The sequence below is a fragment of the Podarcis raffonei genome, chromosome 4 (assembly GCF_027172205.1).
Source record: "Podarcis raffonei isolate rPodRaf1 chromosome 4, rPodRaf1.pri, whole genome shotgun sequence".
In the NCBI taxonomy this organism is placed as follows: Eukaryota; Metazoa; Chordata; class Lepidosauria; order Squamata; family Lacertidae; genus Podarcis; species Podarcis raffonei.
In genome coordinates, this window is record NC_070605.1 from 61961398 (window position 1) to 61989390 (window position 27993).

Below are 27993 nucleotides of genomic sequence, written 5' to 3' on the forward strand. Positions count from 1 at the left end.
TTTCTAGTTATGTCTCTAGATAGGCTGGATATGTGGCTCCTTGTCACACCACAGCTTCTCCCTTCAGGGTTATGTGTTGTATCATAGCTGTCGTCACTTACCTGTTTGTTTTCTGGAGGATTGTTCCTAGAAGGCCTCTGCAGAAAGAAGGAAGAGAGACTGATACAAGTAGTGAGGAACAGGGAAAAGAAGAGAGAATATGAAATTTTAAAGAGAATATGAAATTCCAGCAATAAGAAATTAACAGAAGAATTGGAACTGAAGACCTTAAGTGCTTGCTTTTTGCTGTTGACCAGATAACTCGAACTATCTGCGTTATCTATGCAGCATGGGATTTTTATTACTTTTACCTAAAGTGGTCTCCTTTTTGGAGTGACAGACGTGTTTTTTAAAGGCCTGTTTTTTCCTCAATACACCTTTTTTAAATTGTTTTTTAATTGTTTCCTATCTGGTCAAATTCAGATTTTTAAGAACCTCATTTTTAATTTGTATGAAATATACACCTGATTTTTTCAAGTCAAACTGCAAGCATCTCTTAATAAAGGTCTTAAGAATTTTTTAAAAAAGAACCAGGAAAATGGAGCAAGGAGAGGAAGCAAATGGAAACAAAAGATGAATTGATTTCCTTCAATACTTGCCTACTGTGTCCTCCTTTATTAGAGACAAAACTAGGTTATGTTGATCTGGCAATGCTTACATGGAAAGAGTCTCATCATACTTACCATGTAGACTGCTCTAATGACAAAGAGAAATGTCAGTCACTTCCTGGTTGTTTGAATATATTGTATTGGGCAATATAAACAAATGCAACAAGGAACTGTGGGCAGGCCTAACCTGTACTAGCAAGCAGAAAATACTGTGCCTGCTGCTAAGTACCAGACCATCACAGAGCAAATCTCTCAACCAAACTGTTGTGAATGGAGGCAAACCCATCTTCCCATAAAGAGAAGCCATAGGTGTGTGGCCTGACAGATGCCAGTCACACACACACACACCCGGTCATTGTTCAGGTGTCACCTGCCATGCCCCATGAGCTCCACACAAAGCAGCCCCCTCCAAGCCAGTTGCCAATAGGAGATGGTTAGTCAAGTGCCCTCCACACAATGTGTCTCAGGGTACTGGCCGTTATCTAAACCTCTTATCTGCCCATACTAAGTGCCAAACAAGCCAAGCAACCAAACTGAACCCTATCCCACCATAAGCAGATCAAATTAAGAATGAAATAGCTGAAAAGAAGATCACCTCAAATTCCGGATACTCAGCACCATTTGGCAACTGGGTAAGCCCACTCTGATCAAGGGTGAGAGGGCAGCATGCTACTGCAAAGCAGAGAAGAAAGACTCAGGTGTTGAGCAAGCTGCTATATGCCAGCTCCTCCCCCTGACGTTATTGGCCCCCTCCTCCACACAAGACTTCCTTATTGGACTGGAGCAAACCCACTCCCAGCTGAAGGTAGGGAGTGACCTTATTACATATACTGGGGGAGGGGGGGAACTACATTAAAATAACTTAAAATCCCACCTTAAACCCTGAAATTCAGCATGTGAAACTGGAGTTGTATCTGTACTACAGGCAGAGCAACCCCTTAAATTAGAATGCATTTGTACATTTATAAAAGGCCTGCTATATTGACAGATTGTGTGATATATTCAGGAACACAGACTATTTAAAGCCTTTTTGTGTGTATGTCTGTAATTATGATAGTTCTTTTTCAGTTTTAATTCATACTTCTGGTTTAAACATCTGGTGTTAGCTTTAGTATGTCTTAGAAATATCCTGTGTATTTTTCTTTTTCTTTTTCTCTCCCTCTTAGGTTTGATGCTGATACAACAGAGCTTCACAGCTGGATGACCCGCTCAGAAGCTGTACTCCAGAGCCCAGAGTTTGCAATATACCGAAAAGAAGGGAACCTGTCAGACCTCAGAGAAAGAGTTAATGTAGGAAAATATTCATATACTTAACAATTTATATTAGAATCACAGAAAAAGTTTGCTAGAAAACCCTGTCTCTTGAAGTACAACTTGTGTTTGACTATTTACCATCCATTGTTAAACAACCATGTGTTGCTCTTTAGCCTGAGTTTGAGAAAGGGAATTTTTTAACTCAAAGCTTCACTGTCACCCATCCTAGCTTCATTGTTTGTATACAGGACAGGGTGAGTGCTACGAAATGTAAAACTCACTGTTTGCAACTTTGACAAACATCCAAGGCAATGCATAAAAACGAGGAAAGTAAATGCTATTTTTCAAAACATGAATTCTGAAAAATCGTGCCCATGAGTTGACATATCATATCCATTAATGGATATGATATGCAACTATGAGCTGATATAGTTGAATGGATGGTACATGGCTCAGGGACAGTGCACCTCTCGGTGTCAGGTGCTGGGGGCAAGAACACAAGGCAGTCATGTCCTGTGCATATGGCCAGCCACTGTTAGAAACAGAATCTGGACTAGCAGATCCATCAAAGCAATGTTTTGGTTCCAGCCCTCCTCCTTCTTGAGGGTAGAAATGAATATATCTGCCAGGATTTTTAATCATCAAGCACTTTTACAACTGGCTTGTAAAAACATAAACCCAAAAGGCCATGTTATGCATAATTCAGTACAGCTATGCCTTTAAATGTGGTGGATCAGTAAATATTCCTGCACATGATGTTTGTGTTTACACATGTGTTTACATACACAGCTAATTTTGTAAAAATGCAGAACGAGATATTACATGCACAGCTTGGTGTTTCCTGAAATGCTGTTTTCTGTGTGGCCTACATTTTCAAAGTAGTGTTACTATTGTGCATTTTTCATTATCATGCTATCTCAGTGGTTTCCACAAACTACCTAATTGGAAACTGTGTTTTGTTTGTTTAGAAAACTATGTGCATTTGATATTTCAGTCCAGTAGGTTTGTTAGCTAGCCTGTGGGACTTGAACTACTCTATCTAGCCTTAAAAAGGTAAAGTGAACCCTGACTATTAGGTCCAGTCGCGGACGATTCTGGGATTTATTAGCTTAATAATTCAGAACCTGAGCTTTTCCTCCATGGCAGCAGAAAGATTGTATGCCTTTTTGAAAGTTTCGTTCTAGCACACCTGCTAAAGAAGCAGGAATCCTGCGCTGACTTGTCCCGATTCTAGTAACCAGATCTGCAAGGTTGTGTAGAACATTGCAGAGTACCAACATTTCATCTTTTATCATCTCCTTTTATGCTTTTTAATATTCCTCTGCTATGAGAACAACATTTTATACTTATGAAAAATCAGATGTATAAAGCAGTGATCTGAATTATTCATGTTAACTTTTTATATAAAATAAATAATCCCTTGAAAATATTTAATAATATGAATTGCTGAATAATTGTAATGTACACTTTCAATATCTGAGGCTTACCTTGGCCTTGGACAGAACTGCTCACATGGGACAAGTAAGATTTGCTTCCTGATGAGTTGCTTCCTTGCCACTATTCAGCAGGCAACCTTCCTTTAGCTCAGTCCAGAAAGGACTCAGCATATTTTGAACTGCTAGGTTGGCAGGAGCTGGGGCTGAACAACAGGAGCTCACCCTGTCATGAGGCCTTGAACTGCCGATTGGCAAGTCCAAGTGGTGCAGTGGTTTAAGCCACAGCGCCATCCGTGTCCCTTATTAGCTGTAAAAGGGACAGCTATTGTTTGTTTTAAACATAGTTATGCAACCATGAGCGCTAGGTTATAACTCATTTTTAAATGTCTTCCTTGTGAAATAGTCAACTATTGCTCTCATGTTGCAGGCCATCGAACGAGAAAAGCCTGAGAAGTACAGGAAACTCCAAGATGCAAGCAGATCAGCTGAGGCCCTGGTGGAACAGATGGTGAATGGTAATTACATGGCAGTTGATTTAGATAATCTTCTTAGGGATTTGATAAAACACACAAGTTCATATTTTTCACATGAATTATATTAGCAAAGCACTTTGTGAAGGAACAGTTAAGTAAAGTAAGTTTGTATTTTTTGTATGTTTCTTTTGAATGATATTTTGTAATTAGAAAAGGAGAAACACTTGAAATTTAGCACCATGTGCTGAGACATAGTTCAAAATTATTTCTCCCCCCCCCCAAAAAAAAAAAATAGGGTCCAGGCTATTAGCAAGCTGGTCTCAATCCTCATATATGAATTCAGTTCACAGTCCCATTTTTTGGTCTTAAGCTCTGGAACTGAATTTGTTTATCATCTTAAAACTTGAGGAAGTGTGTGTCACTTTGATCACATGGCTTTCCTGTAGTTTCTTCAACTTGTCTCCTTTACCCCATAATAATATGCTTTTCTTCTTTCCTTTAAGTGTTTGTATCCACTTGTTCCTGCCTGCCAACCTACATTTTTTACTTTATCTGTCTCTTCTTTCAGTCTGTGCATCTACCACCAACAATATTTTCAAGACCAGTTTTTACAATCCTATTTGCCATCTCTGTGCATTTTGCTTCCCATTAAATATATAATTCGAAGATCAGTTTCTCTGATGGGCAGTTATATGGGCAGTTACCATATAATATTTATTGTTCCCCTTTGATTGTGAATTGGATTTTTTTTTAAAAGAAAATCTAATTTATTAAATACCTAGGCTGTTCTTATGCACTAAATAACAGAGTGCAAAGAGTACAGATCTAACTGTTGTATCTTGGAGTAGATTTCTAGGTCTTTTACTCTTCTACATACAGAAACAAACTGGCAAGATAGCATCTTTCATTGCACATTTAGAGGGCCTGGGATATGCTGTGTAGCACAGCTGTGCCCTACCATAGAGCGGTATAGTTATAGAGATATGATGGCCCGGCACACACACACACACACACACACCATACACAGAGAGAGAAAATTGGGGAAATGTCCCCCATCATTTTTCTACGTGACCTTCCTATTTCTGGGTGTGGCCAGTGGACTCAGTAGGGGTCCTAAGTGGGCTGCCCTCACTGTCATCCTATCCCTCAATATCTTCTGCCTGGGATAGTTGCCTCAGTCTGCCCAATGGTAGGGTTAGCTCTGAGTAGTGCATGTGCGGTAATGCTGAGGACCAAGCACCAATTGTTGCCTTAGCTTCTGCTAAGTGTCCTGCTGTTGAGACAAAATAATTGATTGGCTTAGCAGCATACGAAGCTGCCTTGTACTGTGTAGCCCACTGTTGTCTTCTCTGACCACCAGTGGCTCTTTCACATCACCTGCTATCTGATAGAGCTAAATCGAGATGCTGGGGATTGAACCCAGAGCCTTCTACATGTAAAACACACATTGTGATCTTGCGCTATAGCTCCTTCTCTGTTATGCCAGCTGTCTGGGAAGCATTTACAGTTGAAAGTTTTCTCATTTAAAACATCAACAAGACTTTATGTGTGAGTATTGTTGAAGTACCTTCCATCCTGATACCAGTGTTGCAGTTTGTAGAGATATGAATGGATGATTGGTTGTTATGACAGATTAGAACAAAGTTCTTGTTGTACTGAAATAGATGCTCACTGAATATATTATGTTAGGAGGCATCAAAATGAGTACAAAGTGAATTTGTAATGATATGACACATAATGAGGATGAAATCTGGTATATTCATTCCAAGCATCCTTGGAAGTCGAGAGCTAAAACTTATTGCTCTACATTGAAACTATGGCTAATGAAGAACGCATTTGACAAGGTATACTTCACATTAAGTGGCATTTCAGAAGACTTTGTATATAAGGTGCTGAACAATTAAAATTATTTTAACACAATTCGATATGCACAGTACACAAGGTAATAAAATTAATGAAGGCACTTCAGGTACTGATCTCTATGTCCTTTGGGGACAATGTATTTATTCACTGCCGATATCAGGGGTTGTTCTGAATATAAAATGTGAAACGATTTATGAGCCATTAACCTTGAAATTATAATATATTACCACAGAATTGGTATTGTATTATTCATCATGCCTGATGTTGATGGAAAGAGTTATGTACCTGCTTAACAACGGTGGCAACGTTTCTCCCCCAAAATTATGTATTCAGGAAGGACTAGTGGTTAGTGCAAAGCAACTCTGTTATGTAATATAACTTGCAATAAACCATGAAATTAAACCATTATACTCAATTAAATCAGCTTAAATTTGCACACACACACCCGATATTTAAAGTTATTACACTCATCCTTCCAGAGCAATTCTATGTACGTCTATTCAAAAAGTAAGGTCTTAATCATATGTTATGCAAAATACTTGGCTTGCAGCCATATTAGGTTTTTTTAAAATAATAATTTAAAAATCCTAGTTAAGGGTTTCCCAATTTCCCTCAAGACTATAGTGTACAAGCAGAGGAGTTTGATCCTTTGTCATCTGAGATCCTGATAAAAATTGCCATTAGTAAAAGAAAAGAAATACTCAGGTGCCAATGGAAGCATCCCCCTCTCCCATATTGTAAACTACAGCACCAGGACATGACTTCCATTGGCGGTCATGTTTGGGATGGTAAGGTTTAAACCTCCCTTCTCTGCATGCTACAGTCCCAGTGGAAATCAGAGGGCCCTACACCTTGGATTTTTTAAAAAAAAAATCTTACTTGATTTTCAGGTGAGGCCTAAATCTCATTGAATTCAATTAAGGATTGTATCCTTAATTTGCCCTTAGGGAGACAGAAGGCTTAAGCCATGTGATGAGATTATTTAGAAGATGTAGGACTTGCTTGCACATAATACTAACAGTTATAGGCAGTATGCTTCTGAATTCCAGGTGGCATCTTGTTGGTCAATGTGAGAACAGGCTGCTGGACTAGATGGGCCATTGGCCTGATCCAGCAGGCTCTTTTTGTACAGCTTAGTGATACCTGAATTAGCAATCAAGAGCATGAGCAAAACTTCAGCCTTATGTAATGCTGGCTCCCCTTCCCTTTGCCTGCATGGCCGCCAGAAGGACTGCTGCAGCATTTCATTTCGCTTTCACAGAATCCCAGTTTAGGTTTAGGATCAGAGTTCTTCTTGACCTAGATTAAGGTTACCAGACGCCCCCATTTCCCAGGGACAGTCCCCGGATTTCCAAATCAGTCCCCATACAAAATCCATTGAAGTTGAAAAGTGTCCCGGAATTCATTGAAAAAAATCTGGTAACCTTAACCTAGATAGGCTACCTTCCCAGGTTGACGAGCCCCACCTTCCCCTCTTTTGGGATATGATAAGGGAACCAGGATATGACATTTTATGTGGATAATGAGGAAGAGGGGATCATGGCAACCTTTACTACCCATTGGTGTGTTCCCAACTGGACAGTTTCTGGATATTCTATTTTACTGAGAATGTAGCAAAATAATGATTAGGGTTTAAAAAAATGTTTTATATACAATCCAGTAATCAAAGACTTCCAGATATACAGTGCTAGGATTTCCCCAACATCACTGCCTTTGATATTATATTGTGTTAACATTTGCTCTAGCAAATGCTGTTCATCATTCTCTTCCTTGTTGGCATCCTGTGATTTGGGATGGTCTGGCGTTTGCTCTGTGGGCTCTTTGTACTCTGTGTTTCCTGCTTGCTGTCCTTTCTCTGACCCTTTTGATTTGTAATCTGTGAGGATGTAAATTAGCAAATTGTATCTCTGTTATCTGGGGCAATTACTTGGTGTATTGAACTTCCAAAATAGTCATAATAATGTTTTTCTATGTAGTATATGTAGGGCTTTGGCAATATTCACCCTGTTCCTAGTACATGTGTGAATACATACTGTACTAGTTTACATTTGCTGCCCGGTGGAAAAAATTGTCTTCTTTTTCTGTGTAACTTCCCATTTCACACAATTGATTTCATTAGTTCTACATTATCTTATCCTAATGCTTCATTTTTGCAGTGCAGTTCATCTTAGCAATAATACTTTCCTAGACTTTTACAGGGGCATTAAAATCCTCTCTCCACTAACGCACAACATCTGTATGTTCAGGATCATTTCTTTGATGATAAATCATTTGTCGGTTTTATGAGATTTCTGATAGAGAAATAGGGTTGTTAAATTTCTTCTTTTTTTATCCACTGTGACCTAAAAATAAACGTTTTAAACTTCTCTCTCTCCCCCCCTCCCCCAAATCTTTCCTTCCTTCCTTTCTAGAGGGGCTTAATGCTGACAACATCAAACAAGCCTCAGAGCAATTGAACAATCGCTGGATTGAGTTCTGTCAGTTGCTGAGTGAAAGACTAGCATGGCTGGAGTACCAAAATAACATCATTGCCTTCTACTCCCAGCTGCAGCAATTGGAGCAGACAGTAATTACTGCTGAAAACTGGCTGAAAGCACAACCCACACCAACGGCAGATCCTGGTGCAGTGAAAACACAGCTAGATAAGTGCAAGGTTAGGAATTCTGTCCTGGTCTTTGTAGTATTGTGCTGCATACATATTGCTGCATCTCCTTTAGGTCTAACAATCAGGTTTTTTCTGCAGAGTGGGAAAAAGGATATTTGTATTTTACTGTTCAGCTATATTGGCAGTCCTATAAGAGGATCAAGAAACAGGGCCTGCTCACATATTGGCATTTTCAGCTTGTCACTGGGCTGTGTTGGCATAGTGGTGCAATGTATTTTATTTGAACAGGTGGTGCTCCACACAAATGTTCTATCTGGATTTCCCCATTTTCATGCTTCCATCATGAAAATTAGAGCGTCAAATTGTACACAAACTTTCACATGAGCACAGCACTCCTACAGGTCTTATGCTGGCCTCATGTATGTCCCATGAGATCTGCCCCATATAGACTATTCCACAATTCTCTTTTTTCATACTTCCCTTAGTAATGACCATTCAGCAATAGTGAAGGGCGGCAGCAAATGTCGTGCATGACCTCCAACCACGGCACACAAAAGCCGATGCAAAATTTCAGTTCCATATTGCATTTTAATATCTGCCTTTCTTGCTCTTCTGCTGAGAATGCAAGTTAAATGGGGAAGGGGAAGGAGTGAGAAGTAATAAGCATGTTATGAATGAGAAGCTATGGCAAACAGAGGCACGCCTACCATTTTCCTGCTAAAGGAGATCAAGGTGGCTTTGACAGATACCTAGAGCATCTCACAATGGACACTGTGGAGACTCTTGAATGATGCATAAGGGATTGAAAATACAGGGAAAGTAAAAGTGATATGTTTTATGCAAATGGAAATTGTCTACACTAGGTAAATATTACAATTCTATCTTCAATGTCTATGGGTGGATTGCAGGTGGCTCTTAGATCTCATTTGATAATTAGTACAAAACTCTGTGGTGTGGTGATTAGACTATCTGCCCATTTGCACTATACATTTAAAACAGTACTGTACCACTTGAAGCAGTCGTGGTTCCCCCCCCCCAAAGAAAAAATCCTGGGAACTGTGGTTTATTAAGGTTTGGAAATTAGTTAGGTAAAGGTAAAGGAACCCCTGTCCAGTCGTGACTGACTCTGGGGTTGCGGCACTCATCTTGCTTAATTGGCTGAGGGAGCTGGCCTGGTGTACAGCTTCCGGGTCATGTGGCCAGCATGACTAAGCCGCTTCTGGCAAACCAGAACAGCACACGGAAACGCCGTTTATGCTCCCGCCGGAGCGGTACCTATTTATCTACTTGCACTTTGACGTGCTTTCGAACTGCTAGATTGGCAGGAGCAGGGACCGAGCAACGGGAGCTCACCCCGTTGCAGGGATTCGAACCGCCGACCTTCTGATTGGCAAGTCCTAGGCTCAGTGGTTTAACCCACAGCGCCACCCGTGTCCCGTTGGAAAATAGTTAGGAGACCCCTATTCCCATCACAGACAATTCCAGAGTTCCCTGAGAAGAGGGTTTGACTACTAAACTACTCTGCCTGCCCAGAGAACAGAGAACATTGCAATAAACAAGTCTTGGCTATCTTTGTCCAAGAATGGCTGTAGTTGGCATACCAGTTGTAGCTGGTAAAAAACACGCCTAGCCATTGATGCCATCTGAGCTTCCAATGACAAAAATGTTTTTGAATGAGAGAAATATAGACTTCAGCAGGCATTTAAAGTAAGTTTTCTGATGTTATGGGTAGTTTTAAGTGGTTTTATTTTTATCGCATCTTTTTATTGTTACAGTACAACACCATATACAGATGTGAAGTGGTATATAACTTCTTGAAATAAAAATAAATTAATTCATTCTTACTTTTAAAATATATTTATATATTATTATACAGGATGAAGTCATCCACTTATCAACCCTTCAGCCTCAGATAGAAAAACTAAAGGTTCAAAGCAAAGCATTAAAAGAGAAACAACAAGGTCCAATGTTTCTAGAAGCAGATCTTGTTGCTTCTACCAACCACTTCAATCAAGTTTATGATGATGTGAGAGCTAGAGAAAAGCATCTACAAAGAAGTAAGTGTTACTGTTATTTATATCTCTTTGCATCCCAAAAATCTGTGAAACAAAGCAGACATTTAATTTGACGTGTGTGTGTGTGTGTGTGTGTGTGTGAAAATGGGTTGTATCCAAAATAGTACACATCCCATCAACACAAGGATTTTCACTTGTAGGTCAAGGCCCCCAAGCCACCCCCGGGAGAATAAAGACACAGAATTTAAGGTTAATGTTAATGGGCAAATTTAGGTCACACCTTTATTGGTTACAGAATGTGATGCCCCCTTGAAACCGCATTATGAGTCTAAATCTTGTTTGTAGTGTAAATTACAATACACTATGCGCATTTACCTACAGTGTTCTGTGGAATATGCAAAAGAGTTTTATTGATAGTGTAGCTAATTTAGAGAAACAAAGCTGGTTCTTGTTTGTAAGGGAAAGTGTTAGCAAGCAGGAGAAAGGATGAGACTTTTGCAGATGTTGATATATGTTGGGACTAAGTTTGTGGTTAGTCTGAATTCTTGTGATAGCTTTAACTAAATGCTTGTACTTTTGAAATACTGTTTTTCAGTTGTTGAGAAGTTAACAAAGATATTTGAATGTTGAAATACAACATTTTGCTGTATTTATATAGTTAGGAAGAAAACAAAAGTGTTGCCTTTCTGTGTGCTTTGAAGTGTATCTCATGTCCTCTCTTGAAAGAAAAATCATACTTTTAAACTTTACATAATACTAGCTCCTTCTAGTGGCTGTTGCAGATGTACTGACTGATCCATTCATGAGGAAACTCAGATGCTAGGAACTGCATGTTTCAAACAATAAAGCTATGCTTACTAATAAGCAATGTAGCTTATATTGCACATTTAAAACAATCAATTTTTGCCATCAGAAAAGCAAGTGCATTATTCTGAAAAGGTGTGTAAAGTTTTCCTTCATAATTCTGAAGCTATAGCAGTCGATTTTTCTCATTTCCTGTTTCCAAAATTTAAATGAAGGCTATAATCTCGACACCAAAATGTGGCTTCAAACTGGCATCTACTGGCAATCCTAAAACATATGTGTTGGTGACTATTTCACTGACATACCTTGTGCCCTGTTTTTGCATCAGTTTAGTGTTCTAGAAGTTAGTAACCATTTTCATTGGACAACTACACACAGGGTAATTATCATGACGTACTTCCTAAGTATGATTTAGAAAATATGAGAATTATGAAGGCTCCATGTTAGAATATAATCAAGTAGATTTTTCCCCTCACCCTGTCGTTTTCATGCCAGTTATTGTACAGTTAATTTAACCTTTTTTTGATCTGTGAAAATGTACGGAGAAGCTGAAACTAGTATTTGGGACTGGTTTGCTGAGAAGGCATAATTTTTGTATCAGTTGTGCTTCATATGTAGCTATGAACTCATCTACCAGAGTGTACTTCTAGAAAACCCCGTATCAGTCAAAAAGAGCATGTAAAGCATGTAACCAAAATGTTAAGATTTGACTTTCTTTCATTTTTTTGTTTTCAGAAGTTTGAAGAACATACATATTTTTAACATTTTTGGTTTGCATTAAAGTTCTTGTGAGTAGGACACTCTGCTCATGGAACACTTCCATTGGAGAATAAGGGGGAGCATGATTTTTCACTGATTCCTCCTTCCATTGTAGCTATCTGTATCTCCCCAAACTGTTCTGGAGGTGTGGAGGAGCTGAGGTGGCATGTGGGTGGGAGCTGCAGAGAGAATGGAAGTCAGAAATTGCCTCCTTCCTCCAGTGAGATCCTCCATTGGATCTCAGCCTCCCTTTTGCAAATAGGAAACATTTTTCACGGAAGAGCAGCTCTGAATCTGATCCTTTGTATACATTTTAATAGTATTCTGCTTCTTAATAATGGCTCATATATAACATAACACAGAATGCTGTGGTAAGGGTATTTTGTACAAACATTGTGTAGGAAAATTAAAAATATTGTGTCACATTATTGCTAGCAGTGCAATTTATACTTTAGGCCTCAAGCAGTTTGAAGCATTATACTTTGCAGCAATAGTTTTTGTTAAAAATACTGAATGCTCTTTTGAATTATTCTGTTGCAACATGATTCTTTTTTGCTGAATTTATCACTTTTTAAGATAATATTTCCAAGGCTGCATTGTCAGATACAGATGAAAGTGGCTTATATTTTGCAACACAAATACAATCTCATTTTCTTGATTAATTATTTTCTCTTTAAAAGGAGAAACCAATTGTGAAATTTATTAGATAATATCTTCTTTTCTATCCCTGCTCTATATTTTTTCCAGTAACATATGCAAACTACTATCCATGAAAAGCTTTTCAGCAATCATCCAGTACACTATAATAAAGCAAGTGATGTTTGTTTTCATATAAATAATTTAGAAGAAAAACTCCAGTGAATAACCTCAGTGAATGCTCTTTATTCAACTTCTTCTACCATAGTAGTACATCAGATAAACTTATTAAACTAGTAGCTGGGCATATATTATATTTTGTCATTGTGTTGGTTTTCAAATTCTGCAATATGTTGTTAAAATTGTGGGGAATAGATAGAAAAGTGTTTGTGTGTGTGTGTCCCATGCCTATGAAACATCAGGAAATTTGCACTGCCTTTGTTACTGCCATTACCACACATTAATATGAAGTCATATTAGGTGCTATGTAGGACACAGAAGTGACAAAGAGCCTGTTCTGAGAAGTTAGAATCTACAGGCCTATAAGTACATTATATATGCAAAATCTGTTTACAGCAACCAAACACTTGGTTTTCTGAAAGAAATTCTTTATCTCTTTACTGTGTTGGAGAGCCATAGCTCTTTTATACAACTACAGTTACAAAGGTTTCTCTGGGTAAAAAAAGCATATTTAAATTGGTTTTAATACAATAGGTGTATTGTGCAGTAAGATGTACAAAGCAAAAGTGAGGAAGAGGACAGGGTGAAATAAAGGACAGTAAAATGGGCTGACAGAGAAGTAATAGGTGGCATATGCTGCAGAAACGAGGAAGCTACAGTGGTTCAGAAAAGATTTTGGTGAAGAAGTTACTTGTGAATAGGAATCCGAAAGTTGAAAGAGGGAGACTTGAAAAAGATGGAAAAGCCTCTTCTGGGTAGTGAAGTGTGAATATCCTGTTATCTGTCCTGAATCTATTTAAGAGTTCCAATCAAATGTTCACAAAGGCTCAAGTGTTCACAAGGCACTTGCAAATTAGCCACTCCTCATGGCTGAATGCCTGGAGCAGAGGAAGGTGGCATAGGCAGGTAATTTCAGGCCTTGGTGGAATATATTTTCTCGGTGGGAACTGTGAATACAAGTCCCAAGATCCCAGTGGCAGGATAGAGATGCTTCACACATAACTTCCATTTTGAAGAATATAAATGTGATGTTTTCTTCTCAGCAAAAATGATGCATGAGCATCAATTTATTGCTAAGTATTCTGGTGAGAAAAAGATGCTACACCAGGACCTGGATCTGGCTTTCCCTTGTCTTGTCCTGCCCCATGGTAAACATCTGGAGAATGAGGCATGCAGCAGCTGATTCCAAGTCAAGACCACCATAGCTTTTATTACAACTCCTCTGCTCACCTTAGGCTTACCCACAAATGCTTGATGCTTATCTAAGGTATCAAAGCTTATGCAAGTGGCCTCACTCTCAGTCTCATGAAATTCCTATTTACAGGCATGCAGTATCCTGCACCGATACATTATGTTGTCCTAGGTGAATGAAGCACATTAAACAGCATAGCAGTAACACATCAAGTGACCAGGTTGTGACAGGTTTATGTTTAATGTTTCCCCCCTTATTTATTTCTGGTCCTTTGCAACTGTGTCTGCCCCAGGCAGCCAGTGGAGATCCAAAGTCTCTGGACTGCATCCCCTAGAACAAGTGTGGGGAGCCTTTGGCCCTTCAGATATTGTTGTACTCCCATCAGCCCCAGCAAGCATGGCCAATGGCCAAGGATGACAAGTAGTTCAGCAGCATCTGGATGACCCAAATTCATTCACACCTGCAGCTGTTTGGTGGTTTTCTAAAAGTGCACACAAATATTTCTGTTTCTCTGTCCAACATATTTACATAACCTATGCAGGCACCCCTGGAAAGCTGACAGACCCTGCGTAAGCAGCTCACCACATGGGGTTGATCTGCGTCACTATCTTCCCAGCAGAGGGGTTTTAGCCATTTGCCAAGAAGGACAACAGGCAAGGCAGCAGGGAGGTCAGTGTGGTGGTGATGCATTTTCAGGAGCGCCAAATCGGCTCCTTTGCTACACTCGCACTGAACCAATGTCCTTGTGGTCTTGCCCCTCTCCCTCCTGGTCAGCACTAGTGACTCATCTCTGAAAAGCTAGTCTTGGAGCCTTCACTCTACCCAGTGACTGCTTCTGAATCCAGGCAATTGCTCAATTTGCCTCTATGGCTGGCAAGCCCTGGGCATAGGAAATAGAATAGAAGAAGGGTCAGGACTGACTGAAAACTGTTTATAAGGATCCAGGATAATGAAAAATCGATCAGATTTCAGGTGTTAGTTGGGAATACTTCTAAGAGAATAGGGTCTTCTATAGCTATGCCTCTCAAGGCTAAGCAGAGAAAAGGCAAGTCTTCTGAATTAACTTTGTGAAGCTGTTATATACAGTTACAGATTGGCATTCCAGATCTGTAGTATGCTTTTACAGTTAATATTGTGTGGCCAAATGTCAGAAAATGGATGATTTCCAACTTGTGTTCCTCAGTTTGAGTTTTCTCAACAGCTACAATTAGAACTACTATTGAAAGAAAGTGTCTGCTTCACTCTCATGCAAGCCACATCCTATTGAAATCAATGGCAACATTCCAGTTGGCTTGAATGGATCTTTATTTTATACCCTAGTGAGTTGCTGGTGCCTCCACAGATGTTAACCTATTTTAAGGCATCTGCAATGCCATTCTAATGGGGGCAGTTTAATAAAATGCTATGTTAATGTTCTAATCTAAACATTTAACAGATGTCCCAAAGAGAAGATTGCTTTTATAGATACTCTGAATACAATAACATGAACCATAAAAAGGATATTGGCACTTTCAGTAATAGTTTTTAAAACAGACTCCAATTCTAAATAACATGAGATGTGAGAATATGAGAAATATTCTTGGGCCAGCCTGTTGATTCTAAAATTAAACTTTTTCATGTTATAATCTGAGGCAACATGCTGATTACATTATGCTGTCGGAAGCCCTGGGGGGTGGGCACTGCACAGCCCCCAAACTGAGACAAATCTCTCCGGTGTCTTCCTTGTGGAGTGCAGCCCAGGACGTTCATAACTCTTCAGTCCAACAGCAGCAATGTTGCAGCAGCAACACATATCCGAAAATATGTGCACACTCAAACAGCAGAGTAAAGCTGGAAGCTGAAGTGATGAGGTGTGACATCTAAATTATATTTATTAGGTAATATATACAGGACAAAGCAATCATGGCGTCCTCTCACATCTTCTCCAAGACAGAGAAAAAGTACAAAAGTACAAAACAATGGAAGAGATAGGACTTGCTTCTCTTCTCACACTTTCTAAGCATGGAATGTAAACACAGACATGTGATTGGGAGCAATGGGAGAGAATGAAAATGCTGACTTCTACCTATTTCTTTACTGCATGTATGATGTGCTCATTCTTAAACATGTTTTGAATCTCCACCATAATAATCATAACCTTTTCTGTGTTATTTTCACAAATGGTTTTCTCATATAAGGCAAAAAGCTCAAGTTTGCAAATCCTGAAAATGACCTTTTATCCTAGTGATTATTTTATGGTGTGGCAGAAGAGTATGGGCCAAAATGTTCATGGTACATCAAGCACAAATTTGAGATGGCTTTGTGTCTTTAAGAACTGATTCGAAAGGAAAACTGTGTCAGATGTAGGTTGTCCTATCATAGTAACCCAAGAATAAGTAAATCCAGCCTTGGCCCTTCTTCAATTTTGGGTGACTTTTTAAAAGAAAAGATCCTCTCAAGAACTTTATTTGAAAACCCCAAAGTAGTCAATGAGGAAAGTAATCAAAAGGCACTGGGAAGCAATTTACTATTTATTTATTTTCATTTGCTTCAATTTATTTAATAGATTTTTACCCTGCTTTATTTTCCAAAAGAATAGTAGCTAATAACACAATAACTAACGGTGTTGAAATCCTAAAATGTGCAATAAATGGCACTCCAGCTGATCATAAAACAATTCAAACAGAATACCAAAACCTTAATAGAATAAAACAGCAGGAAAAAGAAAATGTTGATTACCTGCAGCAAGAGACCATAAACTAATGAGGTATCCAGCTAACTTGTTCCATTTGCACAAGGATTTCTACTTGTGCAATGGAGCTCCACCCCTTCCTTGTGCACCCTAAATCTGTTCTGGGTTTTCCTGCAACCCTCCAGAGCAGATTTGCAGCAGGTGCAAGTGGGTGCGTGGGGAGAAGGGAAGGAAGGGAATCTTCCATTGTGCAAGTGGAAATCCTTGCATTGATGAAACAAGTTGGTTGGATACCACCCCAATATTCAGCCAACTCCAAAGGCCTCTTGATAAAGCCAGATGTTAACCACCCAGTGCTCAGGCCAGATGGGCCCCCTGGTAATTGCATTCCTAAATGTCTTAGCCACAAATCAAAAGACCCTGCTGCTCATAGCTATACGCTGCACTTCAGCTGGCAGTAGGATGGGGAACAGAGCAAGAATCATTGAGTGGAACACTTCAGGGGAGGGAACATATGAGAGAGAGTGGTACTTAAAGTACACAGACCAAACACTTTTTAGTGCTGCAAAGTAAGAACTAAGGGTGTGCATGTCCCCCAAGATGCACCTTGAATCTGCATTTGTGCATTTTTTAAAAAATCCAAACTGTTACTGAGATGCTCCATGCTCTCTTCTCTTAGAACTACAATTCAGGATCCAAGCTGTTCTGTATAAAATAAAGCTCCATGTTTTCCCATTTGCTATAAATGGCAATATAAAAATGGCTATAAGTTTTTCCCTTGGGGCCAAAGTGGATAAAACTTATAGGCACAGGAGCCCCTCTGGAGTGGATTAAGCCTGTCAATGTGCAGACAAATAGGTCCAGGTGCTTTTTGTAGGAAGTAAAAGAAATCCCTTTTTATTCACAATCCCTTATTGGGAGGGGGGAGGTAGCAGGGTTTTGTCTCTTGCTCTTTCTTATCTTAAAATAGTTAAGAAGTGAATGAGTGCTTGTATACTTTGTAGTTTACACTGACCTTTTCTTCCTGGTGCTTGTTTGTTTCCTCCAACAGGCCTTACAATGTAAGTTTGTATTGAAAACTTCATGTGGAGTTTAGAGGAGATCTGATTTGTTGTTGTTAAAGCAGAACAATTTAGGGGTTTTTTATTTAAAAAAAAACCTTCTACGGCTGTACTTCAACAACAACAAACAAGAACAGCAACAACAATCCAGAGCTCTTCGGTGCTCTGCAGGGAGAATCATTTCTTTAAAAGCTCCTGGACTTAAAGAAACAGAGAGATGTAAGAAAAAGTAGAAAATCACAAAAACAGCAGAGTAACAGAGCAACGCAAGGCATTGTGGCTGACCTGATCTGATTTGGCAGGGATTAGGTCATTGACCACACAATTTGACTCAAGGTAAAGAAAGACCCTTGAATCACTCCAATTTTGCCTTGTTTTTAGCATCCCCCCCCACCAGCTGATGCATACGCCAGTAAGAACCAGCATCCTCAGTTGAGCCCAGATAAACAGTGCAGAACACTGGGAGCTGGGAGGTGCAGTATTTGACCAGATTTTGGCTGGGCTACTCTGAGACCCACTATAGCTGAGGGAGATTGGCAAGATGAGGGTGAATCCTGGCAGAACCTTGCTTTGCTTCTTTTTTGGGAGGGCTACAGTTGCAACTTGTCTGCTTTTGTTGTGTTGTGATCTGAAAAGAGGTGTGTTGATTTGTTTTTGTTGTGTAATGGTTACAGTTGCACAAAACTGAATTACATGGAATAAAGCAATGTACATTTCTCCCCTTCCAATGCAGCTTTCGATAGTTTGCCACCCATGCAGTATAAGGAAACTATGAACACTATTCTCTTGTGGATTCATCAGTCTGAAGCCAAACTCTCCATACCTCAGGTTACAGTCACTGAATTAGAAATCATGGAACAAAGGCTTAGGGAGCTAAAGGTAAGCACAGAGAACATGGTGAGCTTGTTTTAATCGACAAACACTTGGTGTTTATATATTTAAAAATAACCATAAGCATACTGACAGATTTCATAATGTTAGACATTATGGTTTATTCTTAGACTGAATTTAATATAAGCCAATGCACTATTATTATGTTTATTAAAGGCTTTGCAAAGTTCCCTGCAAGAGCAACAGAATGGACTCAACTATTTAAGCACAACTGTGGAAGAAATGTCTAAAAAAGCTCCTGCGGAGGTCAGTCAGAAATATCAATCAGAAATTGAAGGGATCCATGGCCGTTGGAAGAAGCTATCAACTCAGTTGACAGAGAACTGCCAAAAACTTGAGGAACTGATCACTAAGCTACAACAGTTCCAGGTTAGCTGGAATTTTCTTTACTTCCTTTATTTATTATTCATATGATGTCAGCTATGTGACATTTCACCTAGTGTCATATATGGAGTAAAATTCATCTTCCCCTATAGGGGCCTAATCCAAGAAATGGGACTTGGAAGATAGGTAGGGTTGTATTGAATATTAGTGATACTCAGAGGAGACCCATTGACATAAAAAGTATGACATCCAGTTGTTCTGAAACTACACAGAAAGTGTGTATGGTGGTGGGGGGAGAAAAACACTTTTAAAAAGCAATGCAAAATCAGAAGAAAATGAACAGGAAAGATATTTTGATGGGATGAAAGAATGTCTCCCCCCACCCCATGCCTGCCTCTGATCTAACACATACAGACTATAAAGAATCTATGCATATCTGCACAAATACTAGTGATGGCTACTCTCGATATATACAATTATTTTGGTATATATTTTAAATGATTTATAAAACAAAATCTGGGAGAACTGCTATTTCCCGGTATGAAGATCAATAAGGGTAGTAATTAGACCAAATTAGGAAAAACAAATGAAATATTTGTTTACATTTTTAAAGAGATTCAGATTCATTAGCAATCTCAAAGATACTCTTGATGTTTATCCATGAAGACACGTCCAGTTGTATTTTATCACTAACAAATGCTTCATATAATACAATACATTGCTTGTTCAAAAACAGAATGACTCTAAAACCCTGAAGAAATGGATGGCTGAAGTGGATGTTTTTCTAAAAGAAGAGTGGCCTGCACTTGGTGATTCAGAAGCACTTGAGAAACAGCTAGAACAGTGTACAGTAAGTCATGACTTTGTGTACATTTGATGCACGAAGTAGATCATAGCAAATGCAAAGTATCATCTGTATGTATAGTCTTCCTACAAATGCAATTACCATCATTCTGCTTTAGGAGACAGTTTGTGTGGGTGTCAGAACATACTCCTAAACGCCTGCAGCATCCTGTTCTCACAATGGCCAACCAGCTGCCTATTGAGAGCCCATAGGCAAGACATAGGTACAACAGAACTCCTTTCTCTTGTGTTTTCCAAAAACCTGATGTCCAGAGACATGATACTTTTGATACTGAAGGTAGTGCACAGCCATTGTAGATAGTGATATCGTTATCCTCCATGAGTTTGTCTAAAGCAGGGGTAGGCAACCTAAGGCCCGTGGGCCGGATGTGGCCCAATCGCCTTCTAAATCCGGCCCGCGGACGGTCCAGGAAGCAGCGTGTTTTTACATGAGTAGAATGTGTGCTTTTATTTAAAATGCATCTCTGAGTTATTTATGGGGCATAGGAATTCGTTCATTTCCTCTGAGGGATGGTGGACTGTTCCACGGCTGGAAAAGGTTGCTGACCCCTGGTCTAAAGCTTTTTAAAGCCATTAAATTGCTGGCCATCACTACACCTTGTACCGTATAACCTAGTTTAACTGTGTGCTGTGTGAAGAACTATTTCCTTTTGTCTGTGCTGAATCTTCCAACATTCAGCTTCATTGTTTCATCCCAAACTCTAGCATTATGAGAGAGAATCATAGAATCATAGAATCATAGAGTTGGAAGAGACCACAAGGGCCATCGAGTCCAACCCCCTGCCAAGCACGAAACACCTGCCTCTTCTAAATCCAGCTTGCACTTCTGGGAGTTCTTGGTCCACATACTGCTTGAGCCTACCTTGTAGAATTTTAAGCATAACCTTGCTAGCGTGTGAAATGAGTGCAATTGTGCAGTAATTGGAACATTCTTTGGCACTGCCCTTTTTGGGGATTGGGATGTAGAAGAGAAGGAAATAAAAAAATCACTGTCTGCTTTTTTCATGCCTTACCATGTTCCATTTTTTCCTAAACTAAAAAGTATCAATATTTGGCACAGTGTTGCATCTGCACCTGATTCATGCTTTATCTCACGTCAAACAAACCATGAGCTGTAGCCAGGATTCTTGGCTTACCGCTTGTGACTTGCTTGGGTGATGCTTTAGCTGAGATTCCTGCATTTCAGGGGGTTGGACTAGATGATCCTTGGGTCCCTTCCAACTCTACAATTCTATGATTCTATGAAACCACAAGCCTGAGTTTGCACATAACACTTAAAGCAAACCATTGCGTAGCATAGGAGCGTCAAGAGGGGAAGTTTTCTCTCTGTGAACCAGCATACTTGTTCACAGTAAGCCATAATTTGATTTAGCATTGTATGAGAACAAGGTCTGCTTCCTTTTTTAAATTAGATGAGCTATTTCCCAAATATTTATTCTAACTGTCCTTCTGTTGCATTATGTTGTTTTATATAATGACTCTAGTTCAGGCAGGATTAAAGTTAAGTGACATCTATAAAACAATTGAAAGTTAAAGTGTTTTTTTAATCGACTGGCTTCCAGGGCTGCTGTGATTTTCATTAAAACAACAAAGCATGAAAATACCAGAAATATACCCTCATAAAACATTTGTTTTACTATTATGATGACCTCTAGCATCTTGATTTTTCTTTGGAGCTGTTTTCATTTTGTACATAATATTGATAATGGAATAACTATCTAATGAGAAATAGCAAAAAGTGTATACCAACTGTATATCATTTTGCTAAGGGGAAATAGTATGAAACATTTAGTAATTCTGTCATTATTCCCCTTCAAATGTTAAAAGTGCCAATAACTTTGTAAGAAGAACAAGTAAAAAAATTATGTAGGAGTTATTTGTCTTGTGAAACTTCATGTTAGCATACAGAGCAGAATATTTTATGATGAATGTCAATCAAAAGACATGTAAAGGAACCCAGTGTAACTGACAATCCCACAAGCATGGTGAAGTTGTTGTAATTATCCAATTGCTGTCTTTGCTTGCATGTTGGTACATTTAACAAAGATTGCTTTGAATTCCTGTGGTGGATGGCTCCACACAGCAAGCTGTTAATATGTACAAAAGTCCACTAAAATAACCTGTTGTTTCCTAAATGTAAGAATAATGTAGAGTTAATAGAGATTTTAAATTCCATGTTTAGTCTGTGGACAGAGGGCCTAAAAATTGGATGGTCATTACTAGCTGCAGTGATGAAATAAGAGGTAGCCTTTTTAAAAATGGTTTATCACCCCACTAAAATTATTAGCTGCCCTTGCCATCAGTAATGAAATAAAAACTTTTTTAAAAAGAGAGAATTATAATAGTATTTACCAAAATAAATCCCCAAACCTAATTATGTTAAAAAAACCAAAAACCTCAAAACAGTTGTTTCACAACTTTTCTCTAGTTTGGCTGGGCCCAAGAGGTATCACATTAATTAGAAACTATAAATAATGTACTGTAATAACTTCTGGGTACATCACTGAAAAGATGCAGAACAGGGAGTACAAAACCTGTAAGAGGATTTTTATTTTTTTAGATTTTGCTTATGGATAAAACTGTTCATAGAGGCTGAGGAGATGTCTTTCTATTACACCTCCCCCCCCCAAAAAAAATCCTCATTCAGCCTGCTATCTGATATGGTCAGTAATTGATCATGATGTCTTTACTGAGGTAACATACCTGGTATGAAACAGTACTCCCCATTCATCTGTCAGCACAGTTTCTTCTAATTATACAGACTTTAAAATGGAGCTATCATTGGTACCATATTAAGGGGATTGAAATAATACTGTTTGTTCTATTTATACTGTTGGTTTGACAGCCTGCGCAGTACAATTGTTGGCCATGTTGATGGTTGGTAATGAGTAGCCTTCACTGAAAAAGTGCCTTAGTTGTGTAAAAACAAAGAAAAGGAGCCAAAAATACATAATACTCAAATATGAGCAACAAATGGAAAAACAGCTTGACAAATGAAACATATCTACATGAAATAAGTCAGAGAGATGAAAATCAAATAAATTTGATTCCTTGGCAATCCTTTTTATTATGCCAGTATGTTGCTACCATACCTTCATTCACATGATAAAAGGTTGTAGAAGACATATTGCCATGGACACCAAATCATTTTTCGTATAGAAAAAAGACTGTTTATACAGACAAGACAACTGTTGCAGAACTGGTGCTGGTTTTCACGTCATCTGCTTATAATCCTGGTCCTGTAATAGGCTTCTGTAATAAAGACATTACTAATGGCCATTTCCACTTGAATGATGTAGAAAATGTAGTTTGCAATAAAATAAAAATAGGGTAGATGACGTGTATGGGTTGTTAAGTCTGGATAAGCCATTTTCCCCAGTGACCACTGGCCATAATAATGCAGCACCTATCTCAGACTTCCTCAACCTTGGCCCTCCAGATGTTTTTGGCCTACAACTCCCATGATCCCTAGCTAGCAGAACCAGTGGTCAGGGATGATGGGAATTGTTGTCTCAAAACATCTGGAGGGCCAAGGTTGAGGAAGCCTGACCTATCTCATGAACCATGACATCTACATCCATAACATGCATGTCAGACTATATGTTTTTGGGTGTTTCAACAATGTTATCCATATGTGAAAAATCTAAGAAATAAGATTTCCCTCTTATATTATTTGCAAACTCCGCATTTTCAGCACTGTTCCCCACTGATGACAATCTCCTATATAGTGTCCTTGCCTCATTTTCAGCTTAATAATTTACAACACTAAAGAGACTTCATCATTGTGTATTGAAGATAAAATTTAAAAGGTTTTCTCCTCTCCTCAGCTCCCTTGCCCTCACCCCACTTGTTGCTGTCGTTTAGTCGTGTCCAACTCTTTGTGGCCCCATGGACCAGAGCACGCCAGGCACTCCTGTCTTCCACTGCCTCCTGCAGTTCGGTCAAACTCATGTTAGTAGATTCGAGAACACTGTCCAGCCATCTCATCCTCTGTCGTCCCCTTCTTTTTGTGCCCTCAATCTTTCCCAACATCAGGGGCTTTTCCAGGGAGTCTTCTCTTCTCATGACGTGGCCAAAGTATTGGAGCCTCAGCTTCAGGATCTGTCTTTCCAGTGAGCACTCAGGGCTGATTTCCTTAAGAATGGAGAGGTTTGATCTTATTGCAGTCCATGGGACTCTCAAGAGTCTCCTCCAGCACCATTATTCAAAAGCATCAATTCTTTGGTGATCAGCCTTCTTTATGGTCCAGCTCTCACTTCCATACATCACTACCTCCCCCCACTATCACTGCCCAAACCAATGTACAGGCTGCTTCTACTGAGGATTGATAGGCTCAGGAAATGTGAGAATGTCATTAGCATACCACCAATTTTCTTTGAAATTCATTTGTGAGCTGAATTCTGGAGAGGGGAGGGAAAAGAGTAGGTGTGCATCCATTGAGAATCCAGATGAAAGGATTAAATCTAAAAAAGTTACCCTTGCCATTGTAGAAGTAAACAATCCCAGCAAATGACATGCCTACTCAGAAATAAACCCTATTGATTTCAATGCGTCTTACTTGCAGGTAAGTGTTTATATGTCATATTGTTTACAAAAATGTTAAAAAGGCAACCAATGAAATTCAAAAGCTTGTATTGTTTTTATTTGACAATTGTGAGTTGTTATATTGGTAAATATTTGTTTTATTTTAAAATGGCTATGGACAAGAGTGTGAGGAAAGGGAGAGGACAAGGGCTGCCAGGAACCTTAAGCCTCCCCTGTTTGTGCTTATTTCTTATCTATTTTTTTAAAAATTATTCATTTTTCTTTTTCATTCATTACATACATCTCAATTTCTTAACATTTACTCTATATTCCTCCCTCCCTCCCCTCCAGGGCTTCCCCCAACTTCCGCTTCTGGTTTGTTTCTCTTTTCACCTACTTTGCTATCTCCTAACAGAAAAAGTTATTAATAATATAACATCAAGTCTAAAAACCTAAAAATAAAAGTAAATACACTATAATATTTCAATATTTTCTAAACATTTTCTAATACTAATAATGTGAATGTTTATTTAAATCCTGCCATTTATTTTATTTATTTTAATAGGATGTATATACCAGAATGGTTGATATTCATAAGAAGCTTACATAGAATACTACTAATATAGCATCTCCCTTCTGAGATAGAAGGATGGTCAATGTACAGATTAAAAAGGAAAACATATTTTATCCATTTAAACTGCCTGGAGTTTTTATAACAGTGAACCAGTATATCAGTTTTGTTAATTAAATAAAAAATTAAACAGACAGCCATTTTTAATAATGAGCATTGTGGTCAGAGTAGAGTAGCAGAGTCTTCAGAGTCATGTCAGTTATGATTCTTCTCTGTTGACATTTAATTAATTAACCCCCCCAGATGTGCTGTTGCTATATGATCTCTCAAAATCCTGGGGTAAGAATACTTGAGAAATTAGATGGTCGTGAATTCCAATATTAATTGGCCTGATTTGCATCTTCTGGAATAATGTGTGAGCCATAACTTAGTTTTCACTGGCTTTCACACTTCTTGATTGTACCAACACAGTTCTCAGCTAAAAAATACATTAAAAAAAATACATTTAAGATGCATTTTTAGTTTTGGGATGAAAGTGATTTAAAAATATTATTTAAATACATATTCAAATTTTCATTTGAATTATTAATTCAGAAACTGGATGGAACAGAATGAAGGATGAGCTCATGCGGAAGTGACACAGACAAAAAATAGACTGATTCACCAGTCTTTACCTGGAACGTTTTCTCTAACTGAGCATGTGAACTGCCCTCAGACCCCCGGGTATAGGGCGGTATATAAATTCAATAAATAATAATAATGTACTCACTATGAATAGAATTCTCTGAAAACCTCAATGTGGAGCTTGTCCGCATGATTGTTTTTTTTTCTAATTCCTATATTGCTCCTTGGTGAGAAGCAAGTTCTTTTCTTACCAGTTCTGCTAAAAATACAAATTATCACATATTATATGCATTATTATACACACATATACACTCCCAAGTTTCCTAAACTGACACATAAGCAGATGCATACAACAATGTATATAGCTGTATAAAAAAGTACCTATCAAACTATGCTGTACCTCATGGGACTTGCGTCTTTCCCACATATGCATATAATGTACGTATATTTGCATCTAATTCTGCATCTAATATGGCTTTCTTTCTTTCTTTTTTACAAAGAAAGCCTGTCAATGTATGAGTGGCTTGAACATAAATGGACACTCATTGCAAGAGGCATCACAATGTGTTGAAAGCTTGATTGTGTCAAAACTGGCATAATAGTTAGTGAAGAATTCATGCCTTTCTGAGATGTGCCTGGATGTGGTAGAATTCCTGCTGGTACTGAAGCCCAGCAGGATCAATGGACTGCTTGCATCTTTTTTATGGAACTAGGGTCCCCTGATTTTAGTGAGATGCTGCTTTGTCAAGTATTTCCTTCTGCCAAGCCTTAGGCTGATCACACTGGTCCTGTGGAAGTAAAGTAACATGGGTTTAACTGGGAATCGCGAATTAGGAAAACATCTCTCACAGCAGTCGATCAGCAACAATAGAGAGAAATGGCAGGCGGAAAATAAAAGACAGGCAGCCAAAATTCAAAACTTTTTTGAAAAGATTGTATATTCAAAATAGGTACGCTAGGAAAGACAGCATGTCAATAATGAGTTCTAGAAAGAATATGTCAGTTAACTAATATTTTAGCTACAATTATGGAAGTTTCATATTGAGTCTAACTTGGATCTTATGGTTGTATTCAACTAACTTTTACTCAGAGTAGACCCGTTGAAAGTAAGGGAATTAAGTTAGCCAAGGCCATTAATTTTGTTGGGTAAGAGCTGGTGGACTTGTGAGCCAGTGGGTAAGAGAGTGAAGTGGTGGGTGTGTGGGTGGGTGTTTGTAAATAAAACAACTCATATACTGGGCACTTTTTGATTGGGATTAAAGTTGGTGCTGTTTTCTATTTGGTCACTAGGTGGTGGCAGGAGGTAAATATATAATGTACTGCCATGTGATTTCTGTTGTGCAGTCCTTATGAGTTTCATAAATTCTGTGTGATGAGCATTGTATCCTTTCCCCTGGGGCACTCTATGCTTCTATTGAAGTGAATTATATATACAGACATTTAGATTTTATTTTCCTCTGACTCTGTCTGGCTTGTTTAATTAAGCTCCCTGATTCAAATTTGTTCTAACTTAAGACCAATAAGAAACAAATTGTGTAATCAGCAAGAAAATGTAATGACACACAACAGAACTCAGAAATTATCTGACTCAACTAGTTTCAATTTTCCTTGAACTAGTCTAGTTTGAATATTCTGTAAAAATTCTATTTATATTGCCTGTGTTGTACTTAATCTATTCCAAAGTCATATTTTACAAATCGTTTTTTCGCTCATAATTTTACATGCTCCACTGCCTCAGATGAACAAGCTCTGTGAATTGTGTTTTTCTCACAAAGCTTACAAGTTCTGTGAGAGCCCCAGTAGAGGCTTAAGACATCACTAAGTATTGATGTTTCTGTCGCAGGATTTACAAAGTATTCCAACTATCCCAGAAGTGTTTGCAATTACCATGAATCTTGCAACCTATAATAATCTATATCTATTTCTCTCACAGAGTTTATCAGCTCTGAAAACTGTTCTTGCGTATTGTGTACATTCTATGAACCATTAACCCCTAAGGTTAAAAGCTTGTCAAAGCTTTCACTTTTTACACAGCACTCCTAACTTTCATTAAAGTATTTTAAATTATACCTGCATAATCTTATCTCTGAAGCTCAGTATAATGTTGTTTAAGCCAATTAATAGCTCTCAGACCTCAATCTCTGTGATACTTCTGAAGAAAAGGGAGATCAGGATTATGTGGTGGCCTTTGGTACAAATGAGGACTCCACACTCTCTGAGGCAGCCAGACACCACTTTCTCAGTGCCCTTGTATTAGCTTTGTCTGTGAAGTCCCTCATCCATTACAACAATCAAGAATGTAGCCTTTTCTCTATGGTTGTCACACTGGTTTTCTTTCTCACTTTATTACAGTGTTCTCCCTCCTTGTGTTCTGTTGTCTCTATTGCAATATTAACATTACGCAGCTTGAAGCAATAGGATGCCTACAAACTGACTCCTCTTGGAATAAAAATTGCCCATACCCATAAATATTGTTCAGAAGCTTTACATACAGAACTTGGTTCAAAACAGAACATAAAACAATTAATGACATTCAAACAGTTGTATAATATCAGGCACATGTCCAGCACAGGTTTCATCATCTTACATAATTGAAATA

General features: G+C 38.6%; 1 protein-coding gene across 12 annotated transcripts in view; it reads left to right on the forward strand.

Annotated features, from left to right (window-relative positions):
• Positions 1 to 27993, forward strand: part of DMD (dystrophin) — a 995174-nt gene that overhangs the window by 409523 nt on the left and 557658 nt on the right. For all 12 annotated transcript variants that reach the window (XR_008330242.1, XR_008330243.1, XR_008330241.1 and 9 more), the window contains 7 exons: positions 1814 to 1937; positions 3765 to 3852; positions 8085 to 8326; positions 10155 to 10335; positions 18330 to 18475; positions 18644 to 18856; positions 19548 to 19661. Coding sequence is in view for 9 of the 12 variants with exons in the window: in XM_053386964.1 (XP_053242939.1) it covers positions 1814 to 1937; positions 3765 to 3852; positions 8085 to 8326; positions 10155 to 10335; positions 18330 to 18475; positions 18644 to 18856; positions 19548 to 19661 (1108 nt within the window). In the remaining 3 variants the exon portion in view is untranslated. The remainder of the gene's footprint in view (positions 1 to 1813; positions 1938 to 3764; positions 3853 to 8084; positions 8327 to 10154; positions 10336 to 18329; positions 18476 to 18643; positions 18857 to 19547; positions 19662 to 27993) is intronic.